This window comes from Neopelma chrysocephalum, unplaced genomic scaffold, assembly GCF_003984885.1.
Source record: "Neopelma chrysocephalum unplaced genomic scaffold, ASM398488v2 Primary Assembly neopelma1_200, whole genome shotgun sequence".
NCBI lineage: Eukaryota > Metazoa > Chordata > Aves > Passeriformes > Pipridae > Neopelma > Neopelma chrysocephalum.
Genome location: NW_020897862.1, coordinates 2,467,658 through 2,484,631, shown reverse-complemented (window position 1 = coordinate 2,484,631; position 16,974 = coordinate 2,467,658). Strand labels below are relative to the sequence as shown.

The following is a 16,974-nucleotide window of genomic DNA, read 5'->3' as shown; positions in this document are numbered from 1 at the left end:
AAAAAGCTCCATTAACAAAGTGGCCCTTCATGAAAAAGGAGTGGGGGGAGTGACCAGTATCTTGGAAACTGTCAGGGACAGGAAAGAACCACCAAGGAAATGTGTGGCTGGTTAATGGCTGCTGGGATTGGGAGAATAAAACAAAACAAACAAAAAGTTGCTTGATCATGGCGGGGTCTCTCTAAAGCATTTTGAGCTGTGTCCCATTTGCAAATCCCAGCACGTTTGAGAGGGAATCTGCAAACGTTTCTGCAGCCCCGGGCGTGTTGCCACAGCTCTGTTCTCTCTGCACTAGAAAGGAGTTTGGGTGGGCACTGTGTGTCCCGAGTGCTGAATGGCATTGCTTGGTGCCATGTGGTGTAGATGAAAGAAGTGAGGCTGCGTTGAACACTTCAAAAATCCCAAGGGAAACAGAAATCTGTGAGACTCAGTGTGTTTTGTTTTGTCATGTAATTCAACCTTGCACTGCAGTGTAAATAGCGTTTTTTTACGAAAAGGTTTACGTCAAAACACGGCACTGTGAAGTTAAAAGGAAACGGTGTCTGTAGAACAGAAGCAGCTACAAAAGTCCTTCCCTAGCTTGGTTTTTCACATGAGAGCAATGCTTGCTTTGTGGGAACTACAGGATATGCGTTTGGTCCCTCTGGATATTCCTACTGCACCGGTTGGCAAATCTCCAGCATTCGCTCCCTCTGAGCTGCCTTACTATTTTTGCAACATCATGGGGTGGCTTTTCTGTTAGTTCTTGTTTGGATTAGGAGAAAGAATCACTTCTTTCCCAGTACTGCCTTGCACATTAACAGAGAAATTAAGAAATTAAAAAAATAAATTCATTTCGTGCTGTGTTTTCAGCCAAGACTTGTGAGAACAATAATAGACAGGAGAGTGGCAAGACAGATGTTTTGTGTGAGGAACAATCCTGATAATTATAGTCAGCCTCTCTGAGTGTCTTCCTCATTTTCTTTAGGTGATGTTGCCTTTTTTTGGTCCTGAACAGTCCTACAGTCTAGTGATGACTAGTAAAAAAAGAATCATAAGTCTACCCCAAAGTTGACCTTTTGGTGCTAGATGAAATGTTACCACATACTGCTTTTGAGTCTGATGTCAGCTTGAGGTTTCATTGATCCCTTCTTCTGCAGTTTTAAAAGTGCATTAAAATATCTTTAGCATTTTTATGGCAGGCGAGGATCCTACAACTCAGCAAAGTTGTCTTTTTGTGCTTTGCTTGTAGAGGTCCTACAGTAAAGAGCTCTTTGAGGAGGTGATCTCCAAGATGAGAAAGGCTGGAATCAAGTCCACCATAGCAATAGAGAAATTCAAACTGCTGGCAGAGAAAGTGGAGGAAATTGTTGCCAAGAATGCCCGTGCAGAGATTGATTACAGCGATGCTCCGGATGAATTCAGAGGCAAGTGGAGTTTCTTAAGCAGTGACTGTCTAGAAGAGGGATTTGGTTTGTTACTTCAATTCTATATGTTAATAGAAACTTAGGTATTATTTATGAAGCCTTGCATCCTGCTCTGTTTCAACTAAATAGGTAAGTAAATACGGGGAGCTAAGAGTTCCTTTGTTTTTCCCTGGGATTGTCCAATCCTAGCCATCCTTTGCTTACATGTACTTGAAAACAGTAAAAAAATGCCCCCCAGACCTGAAAATCAGGTGAAAATAGCTAATGAGGAGACAACTTGTGCCCTCAGATCCGCTCATGGACACCCTGATGACTGACCCTGTGAGGTTGCCATCCGGAACAATCATGGACAGGTCGATCATCCTGAGGCACCTGTTGAACTCATCCACTGATCCTTTCAATCGTCAGACGCTGACGGAAAACATGCTGGAACCAGGTACTGTGGAGCAGCTGGACCTGTGGGCTGGGGGAAGCAGTTTGTGAGCAGGTCTGTGCTTTCAGAGGACAGTGGTGAGGCCTCAGTAGAGGCAACAGTTCTTTCATCTCAACTTGCACAGAAAAGTTCATTCCTTCTGCTTTCCCTTTTTCTGGGGGAGGAAAAAACCCTCATAGCTCTTCATAACTACTGGGCTGAGAAATGTTATGATATATAAATGAAACATTAATTTACCCAAAGCTGTGCAGAAACTGCATTGAGAGAGAAGACAACAGTAGTAGATAGTCCTGATCAGGTCTCTAGAGAAGAAATCTCGATTGGTCATGAGGAGCTCTCTTATAGTAGTACTACTAAGTAATTTAATCATTCTTTTTTCTTTTTTTTTTACCCTATCAGTGCCAGAACTTAAAGAGCAAATCCAAGCCTGGATGAGAGACAAGCAGAATGACCATTAGGAACTCCCTTGCAGTGCACGCCAACAGCAGTGGGGAGAGCAGGGCGTGGGCTGTTGTGGCAGTAGTGGAGCAGAAACCCTTGGAAGCTGTTATGGGATTAGCACGCCCACGGCACTGACTTCAGTAGTGACCAGGAGCATGTGGCCGAGGAGAAAAGCAGCTTAATTCTTGTACATATATTTAAGTGATAACGATGGTCAATAACATGGAGGACAAGCTAGGAAGTTGCTTATGTTACAAAACTGTCCTTCAATATGTCACATTTTGGAGTTTTTACAGCTGAATTATTTTAGCAAAGACGAATGGATCAGGGCAGCATCCCTTCAACCTTGTTTTTTACCGCCAGATATCCGTTAATTTGATTGTGGTTAGAACCTTGGACATTTTGCTGCTAAAGTAACTTTTTCCTCTTTCCCTCCCTTCTTTCTGTTCCACCCATCAAACCTGCACTGCTGTCTCTTTTTTTTTTTCTCTTTTTGTAATGCAAAAAAAACCCCCAACGAACCCTGTGAAAATCAAAATCATTCCCCTGCCCTCAAAAGAACATATTCTGTGCGATAACTGTGCCTGCAACAAAGCTTCATCTTGGGATCGTATTTTTATATTACACACATTTGCCTATTTGGTTTTTAATTGGTGTTAGACACAAGGATAATTTCAAAAGAGCAAAGACTTCACACACGGATTTTAATTTCCATTCCTTGAAATGTCCCTTTCCTTTACGTTGATCAAGACGCTCTGGTATTTGTGAAAAGCCTCGAGATAGAAATATGTTAAAACAGCTGCCATGAATGAGATGCTTGGGAATACCAGGATTTCAGTGACTTTGAAACAAAAGAAATCCATTCTTTCAATGCTGCAGATATGATATATGCTAACTGACAGTTCTGAGCCATTCGAGCTTGTCCACAGAGAGCAGATACTTTTATCCTTGGAGGCTGCAGTTTGGGGCAGGGGTCATTTTTTTTATGTTGCTACCAATTTGTATCCATGGCTTGGCCTTACCAAAGCAGAAAGGGTGCAGGAAATGTAGAATTACGTTTTTAAAAAAAAAAATGAAAAAAAAAAATATTCACAAACATTTTTGTATTACTGCCCCCTGCATATGATACTTGAATTTCCTTTTTAAAAAGGATTTGAAACCACAGTGTTTTAAAATTAAGTCTGAAAAAACAGGTTGTTTTTCTTTTATTTGTTTTTTCGCCGTGTCTTCTGTTCAATTCCTGACTCTCTTGAACTACAATAAATGATACACACTCGCACAGAATGTTTGCTGGGTCTTTCTTTGGAAGTGTGTCCGTGAAAATATAAAAAATACAAATGGTTGGGTGGCTTTGTTCAGCTTTGCTGATATGGTTTAGGATTGGAGATAACTTAGGAAATTCTGTGTAAAATGTCTGTGCACACAGATCTCAGCAATGCTTTGAGCTCAGGAATGCTCCCGGCAGGTGACACCGAACACCTATTCATAGCACGGGACAGCTGCTGACAGCTCCAGGGGGACTTTGGGGCAGGTTATATATAATGCAGGTTCACCTCTGAGCTGTGCAAATAACTCTAAATTATTAAATGTGAAGATATAGTGGGGGTTTTTTTGTTTGATTGATTGTGGGGGTTTTTTTCAGCGGTGCTTCCCCTTGCAGAGTGTGAACGTGTGTTTCTTTACTCCACGGGAGGAGGATTCCAAAGCTTGTGTCTGCCTGGACTGCTGGAACAGTTTTATAATTATAACCTTCACTCCTTCCACAAACTCAAATCCCCCTCTTCAGAAGTCACAGAACAAAGCCTGCTCTGCTTTTCCCTGCAGGCTGTCCCTCAGCACCCAAACCCAGCCTGGATTCTGCTGTGTTGTGGGTTGGGTGAGCTGTGAGCTCTTCTTTGGTGAAGAGGGAATTTCTTCCTCTTACTTGTTTCACTGTCCCCTCTTTATTAAGGATCATTGAAAGAAATGTCTAGAAACATCCCAAAATTTATTCTTTGTTTGATGGAGGGCAACTGTCCACGGTGTATATTTGTTTTTATTAGAGAATGATTGAACTGCTATGGTTTCACATTATGGCTTTTTTTCCTGCATGTTAATATATATTACTTTTATTGCCAGACTATGAATGTGTTGGAAAGAGGGAAGAAATGCTTTCTTCTCTGATTTTCTCCAGCTATTACAAATTAGACACACCAGCACCTTTGGTGAATAAGGAGCAGTCTAATAAAATGAGAAGAGCACAAGCAGAAATAATCCAGCCTTAAATTAAAACCAGCTGGTTGCTTTAGTGTAGCCAGTGCAGGGCTGGAGGTCTGCTGCTCTCTAAGAGTTCTTGATATTTTACATTTGAAATGTTGTAACCAATATCAAAGAGGCTTGTGAATTTAAATGTTTTACCAGGAATTCTGTATGGGTGAGCTGTTTTCAATAAAATGAAAATTCGGTATTTTTATTTTTTGACAGGAGGAAATAGAAATATTTACCTTTGCTGTGGGATGTATTAACCAAGACAATGCCCTTCAGAATCTGAATTTATTCTGCCATTGTGTCAGGCTCTGACCTGAGGAGTATAAATAGCAAAGTGCATTACTGGAATGTTTTGTCTAATTATGGCACACATCTATCATTTGAAAATATGTCAATGCAGATATTGCACAAGACACTAAGGCTTGAAATAAGTGGCCCAAACAATTTTATCTGGAGAACTAGTATCAAGTATTTCAAAGGTGTGAGCTCAGACAAGTGCTTTCCCAAATTCAGCTCTCATGGGCAGAATAATGGAATGTACTTTAATAGGAGCAGCTGGAAGGGCCATTCTATTGCTGTCCAGGCACAAAAGTGAACCAAACCCCTCTCTTTCAGTGGACATTTGAGGAACTGAAAAGCAAAGCTGATGCTGGATTAAAAATAAATCTCCCACAAAAGCGTATCAGTTGTGGGACAATTCTTAGTTTAATTAATTTAATGCTACCTGCAGTTTTTTGTGATTTCCCTTCCCCATTAACGTGTCATTTCCCTTCTTCAATCCAACTGTAACCTCACTATAATACAGAGACTTTGTGTTAGAGATCACAGAAACTATCAATGGTCGAGTTACATTTGACACTGACCTGTATCTGCAGAATATAAATATCTGAGCTGGGAATGGCTCAGCCCAGGAATGGGTAACAAATACAAATGTTGCAAAATGGGCTTTTCTTGGAAAATTTTAATATAAGGTCGTATCACTGGTCTCTACTTGTGCTCCAGCTCCAGACTAGAAAAATTCCTGGGGCAAGTGCTGATGTTACAGCAATACAGTTCAGCACAATTGATTCTATTATATCACAATTTATACTTATGTAAGGGCACAATTTACATCTCTGTCAACTCTCCCCTGCTGGCAGCAAGGACAGCTAATGCTGTTTAATAGCAGGATGACAACCCTGCTGTCAGCCAGCAACAGATTTACTCTACCAGCCCCCAGGAGCATTGCTCTACAGTGTAGCTCTCTTTTCCTCATCACTTAAACCTCCCCTCTTGCCTGTATTTAAACAGGCTCCCCTGTTTTAGGTAGCATTTGAGTAACCAACTGTATTTCTTTGTACTAATAAATGCAAGAAATTACTACTTACTTTCATTTTTCTGGAATAATAATGCTCAAGAACACTTTTCTTGGCCTTCATTGTGTGACTTTTCTTGAAAAGGAGTATCTTAAATTCTAGATTTAAGCACACACCTGCTTACAGGGAATTGGATGTTTCTGCTCTTTTCAGGGTTGTGTGGTGGTGTCAGAAACATAAAAGGAGTAAGAATGGCCCCTTTCCTGTAAGGGACTTGACAAGAACTTTTTAAACAGGATTCTCAAAAGAATGCAGTAGAATTCCACTTAAGTACATTTTTTGATAACTCTAAATTACCCAAGGATATCTGATTTTCAAAAAATGATATTGAGAAGGCAATTCTGATTAAATTGAGTTAAAATGCCGAATTCAATAATTGAAAAGGCATCACAACCATTTAGAGAAATACTTGAGCACCTTTCTACTCTGTACTTGAATATTTAAGAGGCATTTGCCTCGGCTCCCTTGGCAGTGAGTGACGTCCCAGATGCCACACAGCACGTCCTGCCCTTTGCTGTTTCCCAACGTGCAACTTGATTTTCTCGGACTGTTTCTGGCAGATTTTTCGAGCTCTGTGATCCAGTAACTGAATTAACGTCCTGGAGCTGTTCTGGGTGAGCCCTCCCCAAACTTGGGCATGAGGCTGATGCAGGAACTGCTGTTCCTAGGAGACACTACACAAACTTTGCTGAAGGAAAATGAATCACAGTGTCTATTGCCACGGAGGGTTACAGCACACACCCAGTATTTGAACAGTTTGCAGGGGATTTTAAAACAGGTTTTCGTTTTTTTGAGGCGTTTTTGCCTTTTTTTTTTTCCCCAGGGAATATATAGCTGACCTAATTCTACACAGCCCCAGGTAGAAGTTACACCACATTAAAAACACCATTAAATCATCTGTTCTCTCCACAGGAAGTATTCCAAAGTTCAAATAATGGTATTTTCTAGGGCAGAGGAAAGCCACCTATTTTTGATTTGTTGGTTCTGTGGCAATATTTCCCTAAAGCCCCTGCTCAGCCATGGATTGTTTGGCTTTTGCATTTGTTGGCGTAACTGCAGATGAGGCTGGCAAGGGGAAACAGTCACTTTTCACTAAACAAAATAACAACTCATTCTCCCGAAAATCTGAAACTTAAGGGACAGAGTGTAGATTAACACAGCAAATAGCCAGGAGCCTGTGAACAAAAATAAACCTTGTTCTGAAACTACAAATCCCAGGTCCTGAATCTTCTCCACAGCTTAAATCCAATTTGTATGTGATGATTTATGACAAATATGTAATTAAAGTATTTAATATAATGTTAATTTTTTTCAAAATGCTTAGATACTTAAGCCTATTTCTAACAGGAGAAATTATCAAAGTGCTACCGGAATGGAGGAACTTTACAGCTAATAATTGCCACAAAAATAAAAATTTACTATAAGAATACACATGAAATTATTGAAAGTACGAGAGCTAATACAGGACTACTGACTAAATGTAATCATTTACTTGAAAATACATTAGGAGCTCTACAAATATAATTTAGGCTGCTCAGAAAAACGTTTTGAAGAGGAGAGCAGGGGATAATTAATCCCTCCCCTCAGAGCTACAAGCCTTAGGCCTAGTTTAGGACTCCAAATCCCACTGAACCGCACTGAATTCGGGAGCTGGGGAATTCGCTCCCTCAGACCCCGCGTTTCTGCAGCCCCCACCCTCACTTCGGGCCCTCGAGCCGGGGGCGCCAACCAGCGCTCACATCACACCGTATCCCTGCTTTTTTCAGCCACAAGTGCCCGTTTCTCCACACATTACGCCGTATCCCTGCTTTTTTGAGCTAGAAGCGCCCGCTTCCCCTCGCATCTCTGGGAACGCCGCGCGTCCCCCTCAGGCGCGCAGGGACACAGCGCGGCGGGGCGGTGCAGCGTCCGGGGGAGGGGCGCGGAGGGATCCGCTCGGAGGGCGGTGCCGCTGCGGTCGGGCCGTGATTGACAGCGCGGGGGGCGGGCTCTCGTGGGCTCCTCGCCGCACCATTGGCGGGTTGCGGCGCGGTGGGCGCGGCGGCGGGCGGTGATTGGCGGAGCGGGCGGCGCCCCCCCCGCGGGGCGGGCGCGCAGTCCGCGGCCCCTCAGTGCGGGAGCGGCGCTGAGGCGAGCGCGGCGCCCGTTCCTCCCGGCGCGGCTTCGCTCTCCCTCCTCCCCTTTCTCCCCTCCCTCCTTCCCTCCCTCGCCCTTCCCGCTCCCTTTCCCGGCGGCGGGGGGGGGTTCTCCCGGCCTCGGTGGAGGCGGCGATGGGGATGGCCGGGTTCTTGTCGCTGCGCTGCCGCGCCGGCTGCTGACCCCGCACCGCCCGCGTCTCCCGCGGACACCCCGCGCCAGGTGAGGGGGGCGCGGGGGCCGGAGCGGGGCGGGGGTGGGCAATGCCGTAATGCAGAGGGGGAGGCGGCGGGACCGCCGTACGCAGCTGTGGGGCCCCGCGGAGGGATGGAGCGGGGAGCGGGGGAAGGGTGGATGGATGGATGGATGGATGGAGGGATGGATGGATGGATGCGGAGCTGTCAGGGCAGCGGCGCAAGGGCGTGGGGCCCCGCTCGGCCTTGTCATCTGCCCGACGCATCTCCATCCCCCGGGACGCTTCCTTCTTTCCCTCCCTTCCCTTTCCTTCCTTTTTCCCCCGGGCGGCCGCTCCCCGGCCTTTCCCTGGGCCGATCCCTCCCGCCGTGCCGCGTTCCGCCGTCCTTTCCCCCCCATGTTTCCAGCTGGGATGAGGCGGAGGCGACAGTCGCCGGTGCAGGGAGGGGGAGGCACAGCCCTTCCTCCGGCTGGAGATGCGGGAATGTGAAGGGCCGGTGTTTTCCAGGCCGGTGTTTTGCGGCCCTGCGAGCGGCGGGTCCGTGGCCGGGTTGGGCACGGCACAATTCCCGAGGCAGCCATGTTGGGATGATGAGCCGACAATCCCGGGAGCCTGGGAGGCAGGAGAAGGGATGGAGGGATGGATGGATGGATGGATGGATGGATGGATGGCAGGCCTGGCGGATTTGGAGTCGTTGGCAGAACGCGGGTGTTCAGCTGAGGGCGGAGAATTCGCCAGAAGCGGGTGATGGATTTACAGCTGTTTTCCGGAATGGAAAAATGCGTTCGTACCAGATTTGAAAGGATGTTTCTCCTCACTTCCAGCGCCGCCTTAGCTCAGTTCTTTCTGCTGTTGCACAATGCGGTGTCGGTGTGTTGGTAAATAGCCATGTGTTCATGTGATCGGGTTTCAGAGCATCGCCAAGTTCTGCAGCACAGTTTGGTCTGGCATCTTCACCTGGTCCAAAGATAGCAGAGCGTGGCGTGAGTTCAGCTCAGGGATCACAGTGTCATCACTGAGCCTCAGAGCAGGACCTAAAATTGGCTTGGCTGTGGACCTCTTGTTCCTAAACCTCTGCTGCCCTGAACAGCTGTTTTGCTAACTTTCCACATACTAATCCCTGGGCTCGGTTTATTTCTTTAGAGCTGTTGTACTGATTAAGTTAAGCAGTTTTTTTATTTAAAAGTTAGCACGTTCTCTGGTAGGCAAACCTTGTGCAAATATGACACAGTGGCTGGTTATCTTAAATAAAAGTGATTCTTCTTCATTTGTGATAAATAGTGGGGTTTTTATTTTTATTTGAGTGTAGAGATACAGATTCTGAACATTGCAACAGGCTCAAAGTGGTTGCAAAAGCAAACTTCTCTGAACATATAAATAATAATTTGACTCTAAATCCCTACTCAGCTTGTAACTTTACTTCGAAAAAAAAAAGGCAGTATGTTTGTATTTTGACATTGCATAAAAACTAGTTTGCCAAAACTTTCAAATACATCCAAGGATCCAATCTTAATGTTTCTTCAGATATTTGTGTGAAAATCCAAATCTAGTTGAGCCTGTGAAGGGTGATTGATCAACATAATTAGGTTTGTCAGCTCGAATACCAGTGAACAGACAAGATACTTGAATGATTTGTTTAATGACACACATTAATATTAAAATCTCACTGTGTGATTAACAGGGTGGATATCTTTTAATCATAGTTTAAAATAAGTGTGAAACCAGAGTGTGGGATTTGCTTTTGTGCTGATGGAGCTCCCTAAACACCTCGAATATCATCTGCCACCTGTTTTGGAGCCAGTGGAGTATCACGTCAAAGCCTCCCTTACGCAGGCAATTCCCTGCCTGGTTCCTGATTGGATTCGTACAGACAGAACATTAAAAGAGACACAGCTCACAGACTCTTTCCAAGACATTAGGGGAATGATTCATTCCAGCATGGATGGCAGCCTTCTGAGCCTGTAATGAACATTAAAAAAAAAAAAAGCTGTCTTTTTTGAATATTGTTCTTCTAAATCTGTACCACAGACTGAATTGCATATTTTGGTTTGCTCTTTTTCAAGTTGTGTCTCCGCTCTGGAGTCAGCATTTTGTAGGAGGAAGTGATACTACTGGGAACTGTGAACCTCGAAAAACCAGTTGCAATTTATTATCTGTGATGCTCTGCAGCTTGGGCTCATTTTGCCTTATTTTATCAATCTGTATGATGAGGGCAATGCTGCCTTTATAAAACATTACAACCACTTAAAGTTGCTGATAAGTGGAAAAAAGCCTCAACCCCCCAACAGCTTAAACGTATGGGAAGCTTGGCAAAATATAATGGTTTTGGTTAATTTTCTTATTAATGAAAATTAAACTTTGCATAGTGAATTGGTCTTCATAACATCTGAAATCCATGTGCAACTACAAGTAGGCTTTTTGCTTACTTCACCTATGAAAAACAGCAGAGTTGAGAACAAATGAGTTTTAAAATTATACCAATTTAATTTTCCATCAGCACAAAAGTTAGAGTTGGGAAAAGCTGGTAATTGCAGAAGGCTTAGCAGTTAAATTTTCATGGTGTTGTTGGTGATTTTGTGACCTGTTCTGTGAGAATTTCTTCACAGCCGTGTTTCAAACAAGGCTGTCATTTAGCTGGTGCATATGGAGGCTCTGGAGGTGTGATTTTCATGCTTTCTTATTGTGAATATGATGTTCAGAGGTACTTGAGAACATATATTTTAGAGCAGATGATTCTTTGATCCCACCCTCTGTTTGGCAGTTTCCTAGATGCACTAGTTATCTGCAGAAGTTCATGCCATGTTCTGAGGGGTAGTTCTATGAAAACATCAGAAAAAAAGTCTTTGTGGGACTCTGCATTAAGAAGGGGAAACAATCCCTGCATTTCATAAACAATATTATAAGAACACGTTGGTTAAAGTAAATTGTGTCACCGTGAACTTGATAAAAAAGGACATTTTGCACTCGATTTTTGAAATTGTATTTCGGAAACAGGATGCTGAGTGGCCATGGACAGTAACATTCCTGTTTCCAGCAGCAGTGTCCAGGGTCAGCTGGATAATAGCTCTGGGTTGTGTCAGGATTAGCCCTGTCACTTGGCTTTGGTGTGAGGGCACAGGTACTTATGCAAGGGTGGTGTTAGGGAGGGAGGGTGAAAATCCACGCAGGGGATATTCCAGAGGAAAGTTTATAATGGAGCTGCAACTTTGATACTTTGTTATACATGAAAAGAACCTCAGAGCAAAGGGAATGGAGCACTGGAATCTTTGAACACCATGGGAATTCATTCCCATCAGTTCTCTGCTCTGTTCTGTGTTTAGTTTTTTCAGTGAAACTTCTTAAAATTCCACCCCAACCCAAAGCTGACTGTGTGTCTGCCTCATTAATCATTGTTCTACCAGTTTGCTGTACCGCTGACATTGAGATTCACTTGGCTTCCTCCTAAAGACATTCTTCTAGTCTGGTGAGATACCTCAGGTACCTCCTGAAATAAAGAATGCTTTAAATTACTCCTACTTGCTGGAGTAATTTAATTTCTCCCTTCACCATGTGATGGCATTAATGAAGTAATGCAATTTTATTAAAAACTTCTTATACTGGGTGAAGATGTGTCATAACTTGAATTAAGCACATATGAGTATTTTTACCAGCTGTAGAACTTACTTTAGAGCTGAAATGCTTCCACTTTAGATCTTCTGGTAAGTTTTGTACTTCTGTGGCACTGTGATCACAACCCTGAAGTGAGCAGTTCACTGGATATGTGGTGCATGGATAACCAGAAAAGGAGATGTCAGGATTTCTGGGCCACATGTGACTTGTGCAGGGTCGAGTTCTGCCCCTGGTAACTCAGGTTCCAGATAGAAGTGACTGCATTGAGCCAGAGCAAGGATTCACCCAGCCTTGAGTCCTGTCTTCAGCAGTGACCATAGCAGATATTTAGAATATAAGGCTAAACCAGTGATGGGATTGTGCTTCCTCACTGTAGCCTTCCAGGTTGTGAGTGTCTGTGCCATGGAGGCTTTCCTAGCCAAGGGGAGCAGCTTTCTAGTAGGCCTTGATGACTTTCTCTGAATCTTCCTGCTTTTTGAGGCAGTTTCACTTTAGTAATCACAACATCCTGTGGCAATAAGTGAAACTTCTGAATTGTTTCTGACTGAAAAACTTTCTTCTGATGGAACAGGCTGGTCGAGGAAAGTACAACCAAATCAATCTTTATTAACCCTGTGTTTGAATGGTTCTGGGCCTTAAAGTTTGAATAGTGGGTATCAGGGATAGTTTCGTGCAACCAAAGTGCTCCATCATTTGGATGTGGTAGCATTAGAACAAGGATTTTGATAATGAAGATGAATTTAATGGTGGACATTTGTCTGAAGATGGATAGTAATATTTACCCCAAAGGCAATAATTCTTGCTTCCTCTTCTTCCTTACAGCGTGTCCTTTAATCAGTAGATAGACAAGTAGTTGTTGAGTTGTTATTTCCTTTGAGAAGAGGACTTTCCCAGGACTGCAAAGGGTTCTTTAAGGGTACACCCTTTTCTCTGGAGTCATGTGCATTGAAAGGCAGTGTGATGTGGCCCATGACCCCTGCATCAGTTTGAATGTTGTTGCTAATGCCCTGGGCAGCCAGGGAACCTGGGCATGGGGTGTATGGTCCCTGCCTCCTGCTGAAATCTAAGTAGCTGCATCTTTACTGCTAAAATTATCTTTGTTAGGTTAAGCCTCACATATGTTGCAACCAGATCTTTATTTTGGTGTTGGCATCCCTACTTTCTGGGAAGAAAACCAAGTATTGAAAACAAATATTTGTACACTTGAAAAGAACTGCCTCAGGTGGCAGAAACTTTTGACTGGGGGGACAGTGAGCAGGTGCTGATAGTTGGGTTTCCAGTTCTGGCTTTGAGGTGACACCTTTTGGGGGGGTCAGGGAGGGCTATCACAGAGCAGAAACTGAAGTTATCAAATAGCTTAGAACCCTCCTAATTTAATCAACATCTTGAATGCAATAGCTGTAAATAACTAAATGATGTTTTTCTCCCTAGAAAACACCAACAAGAAGGATAACTTGAAAGGCTGTTGACCACTTTCAATCCCTTGACTGTCCCCCAAGCAGCCAGGATGTCGGGGGCCTCAGTGAAGGTGGCTGTCCGGGTCCGGCCCTTCAACTCCCGGGAAACCAGCAAGGAGTCCAAATGTATCATCCAGATGCAAGGCAATTCAACCAGTAAGTTTATTTGAATCTTCTAAGGGAGTCTTTCTTTCTCCCCACATTTCCTGCATAACTCTTTTCTTTCTGTCAGGCTGAGTACTGTGTGCATTGTATCATCTAGAATTAATCTTTGGGGGATTCTACTTTTCTGAGGTTGTCATTACAAATTGGATTGTCTCTGAATTTGACCAGAAAGTCTAAATCATGAATATCTTGATTTTGATACTGTTATTTATGGTGTTTGCTTGTGGGGAGCAGGAAATTGTACAGAAATATTACAATACTGAAGTGAAAACCTTTTTGTTGACTTCAGTGTGTTGGAATATCATGTGAACTGACAGATACAGAGATACACTGCAGAGCACCACATGATAATTGTGGTGTAAGTCCTGCTTGGGTCTGGGCTTTAGTTCTTGGTGTGCTCATTCTGCAGTCTATGCCTTTGGTTATGAACATAATTTGGGTGAGAAAGCTGAGGGGAAAAGGATATCAAGTTTTAGGCTTTCCAGAGTAGGTGTCTAAATGACAGCAAAATAACAGACTACAGAAACTCATCTTCTTTCCTAACCAATTAGAAGTGTTAGGCTTCTTAAATAATTATTGTGGGTCTACTTTGGAGAGGAAGACTGTTCTGTGGGAAACTGGATACGGGCACACCTGTTTTGTTGTTTGGTTGGTTGTATTTACATAGTTGAGGCCAGGGCAGTATTGACAGCATTTACTGTCCTTCATGTGCAACCCAACAGCTCTACCTCTCAACTGCTCTTCTTGGGGGAGTTTGTCATTGTTGGGTAATCAAGTAGAGTCATCTTGTCTGCAGCTGTAGGAAGCAGCACTCCAAGAGCACTGAGTTATTTTGCTGTCTGATTACTGGAGTATTTACTCCTGCCTGGTAACACAAAGGAGGTTTCACAGAGGCCTCTCCTTTTTTTTTTTTTAGCCAAGGTTGTACGTCAGCCTCCTTCTGCCATGGCATTTTAAGTCCTGGTTGTGGGCACTTAAATTATATACAGTGTTCATGATTTCATTGGAAAACAGGTATCATACAGAAGAGAGCTTGTTTCTTAGTGCAATGAATTCTTATCTTCAGACCTTATGTGAAATACTACCTGAAGCAACTTTTTGGGGGTTGGATTTCAGAGTTTCGTTGTAAGATAGGGGTGGGAGGGGGACGTTTGAAGTCACCTCACATAGAACAGGTGCTTGTATCCCATGATTGGATCCCAGTGTAGAATGGGAGAACTGCAGACTCCATCAGAGGCCATTTGTTATGGAAATGCCACCCAGCTCTGGGCTCCAGCAGCACCACTGGGTGCCTCTGTAAGAGCTTTTCTTGCTGCAGTCATCACAGCAATCATTTTGGGTGCTTGAGGTGTTTGAATTCCAGGAGCCTGTGGAAGCACCTTGTTTGTGGTGGAACAACAAGGGTGACAAGTCAATCTCTGCCAATTTGTTTGTCTGAGTGTGAGATGTGGCGTAGACCAAAGACACTGGTTCTGCTTCTGGATCCTGGAGCTGCACCACAATGACACATTTCCAGGGAAATGCATCAGCTTTCAAAAGGAGAAAAGTACTTCCTGATTTACCTAGTTGGCAGTTTCTTTGCAGTTTTGGATCTGTTTTGGGCTCTGGAAATGTTCTGATCTGCAGCCTTCTATTTGAGCCCTGTGGCTGTGACACAGGCTGGCTGATGTGACAGATGGTCAGGTTGAAGTCATTGGGGCCATTACAGGCTGTGGGAAAAGAATCACCAATTGCAATAGTTACACCTTGTTGCAGTCTGGAGGATATTTTTTACCTGTATTTCCCTCTTAGAGGAGAAACAAAAGAAAGCAATACACAGAGGAGTAGTTTGAACACAAGAGGATTGTATAATAAAGAATATGAATAAGGCATTGTTTGGTGGGGAAAAAAAAAACCTGAGCAGAAATCTTTACTTCGAAGAATCTTCCCAACAAAGTTGTCTGACACATGTAACTTCAAGCTGAAATTCTTCTGGTAAGCTTTTGGGCTACGTGGAAGATTTGGGGGCACAAGTGCTGTTGCTATTTCTGCCAAAAATTCTTTCGTTTTCACGGTCCTCAGTTTTTGCAACCTCACAGTTGTGTTATTGAACTCCTCATGATTAAGGTCTGAACTTGTTGGCCAAAAGCTGAGCACATAAAGGGACATTAGTGTATCTGAGACTCATATCTGATGAAGCAATTTGAAAATATAGGGAATTCAGTAGTAACTGTAGACTGGGTTCCTGCTTCATACCTTGGGATGTGCTGACAAAATGATGGAGGCTCAGATATCTTGCCCCTGAAAAGGTTATTTTGTCATTTGGGCACTAATCAAGTTGACAGGAGGTAAATCTGAGAGGCTGGTGGTGTGCTGAGTAGTGACTATTTTAGGCCTCCAAGACAGTTAAAGTTCCCTTATCTTGGAATTAAAGCCTAATGGACTGTTGTGATACGGGATTGATGAGACACTGTGAAGGCTGATAGCTAAGAAGGGATTTTGGCTGTTACTTGAGCTTTAATTCTGTGTGTATTGACTGGCCAAGCTATTCTACAATTCCTTTGTGGGTCCTGAGTTTAAACTTTGTCCAAGTCTGAGTTTTGTAAATGTGTTGGCAGAGACCAAAGCATTAGAGTGAAACTGAGGCAAAGTGCTCAGGATTTTGTTCAGGAAACAGTAGAAGATACAGATAATGAAATGTGTCACAGGTGTTCTCTATTTATACATAATTTTTAGTGACTATAAAAAAAAAGGAGCGTTTTTTGACATCCATAATAACAAAGTATGTTCTTGAAGTCAGAATGCCACGGGGGTTGTTGCCTGACATGCTGCTTTTGTTTGGCAGTTTTTGTGTGAGTTTGGCTGTTTACAGCTTTTGGGCTTGCCTGTCATTCACGGTGTTCTTGCCAGCAAAGCAAAACATCCTCCTGGCTCAGAAAGCTCACACTCAGTTTTGTTACACAGCTTAACTTTGCCTTAGAAGCAAAACAACATGATTTTGTTGTGGACTCCTACAGAATTTACTTGTTATCCTGTCTGCCTTTAATGGTATTTCCTCATAGGAGATCAAGGCCTTTAGTCAACATCTCTATCATTTCTCAGTGTTTAAAAACGACAGTGGCGCTGAATACAGTTCTATATATGTCTTAATCTCAGAAAAAGAGAGTTCTTACAAAGGCCTTTAACCCATAATGTTTAAGGGCACTGCCTGGGAGGAATTGGGACTTCTCTTTTTCTGCTGGAAGGAGGCAAAATATGGGAATTTTGAAACCAGTATTTGAAACACAATATTTGTCTACTCTTCTAACATGACAAAAGTAATTTTTTTTTCCCTTTATGGTTGCAAAGATGTTGATCTGTAATGCAGCACCTTGCACCCAGAGAATTGCCAGCCTTTATGTTTCAAAATCCATGTTGCAAAGCTGAGATTGTGCAGCCCAGCTGGAGTCACATGTGCTGACTGCATTTAGGGGCTGGAATTTGGCAGGAGGCCTGTGCTGCTCAGATCAGATCTAATTGCAGATGGGATCCATTGGAATGATACTGCCAG

The 16,974-nt window shown here is 43.4% G+C and overlaps 2 protein-coding genes across 11 annotated transcripts in view; both read left to right on the top strand.

Moving 5' to 3' along the window:
• The window catches only part of UBE4B (ubiquitination factor E4B), a 39,278-nt gene extending 35,716 nt beyond the window's left edge, over window positions 1-3,562 (top strand). For all 3 annotated transcript variants that reach the window (XM_027702870.1, XM_027702871.1, XM_027702872.1), the window contains 3 exons: window positions 1,232-1,406; window positions 1,696-1,842; window positions 2,239-3,562. In XM_027702870.1, coding sequence (XP_027558671.1) covers window positions 1,232-1,406; window positions 1,696-1,842; window positions 2,239-2,297 — 381 coding nt within the window. In that variant the 3' untranslated portion in view covers window positions 2,298-3,562. The remainder of the gene's footprint in view (window positions 1-1,231; window positions 1,407-1,695; window positions 1,843-2,238) is intronic.
• A 4,449-nt stretch (window positions 3,563-8,011) lies between these two features.
• KIF1B (kinesin family member 1B) overlaps window positions 8,012-16,974 on the top strand; it is an 86,062-nt gene continuing 77,099 nt past the window's right edge. For 6 of the 8 annotated variants that reach the window (XM_027703047.1, XM_027703044.1, XM_027703046.1 and 3 more), the window contains exons 1-2: window positions 8,012-8,240; window positions 13,255-13,436. In XM_027703047.1, the coding sequence (XP_027558848.1) occupies window positions 13,331-13,436 (106 nt within the window). In that variant the 5' untranslated portion in view covers window positions 8,012-8,240; window positions 13,255-13,330. The remainder of the gene's footprint in view (window positions 8,241-13,254; window positions 13,437-16,974) is intronic. The other 2 variants (XM_027703049.1, XM_027703050.1) reach the window with 2 other exon arrangements.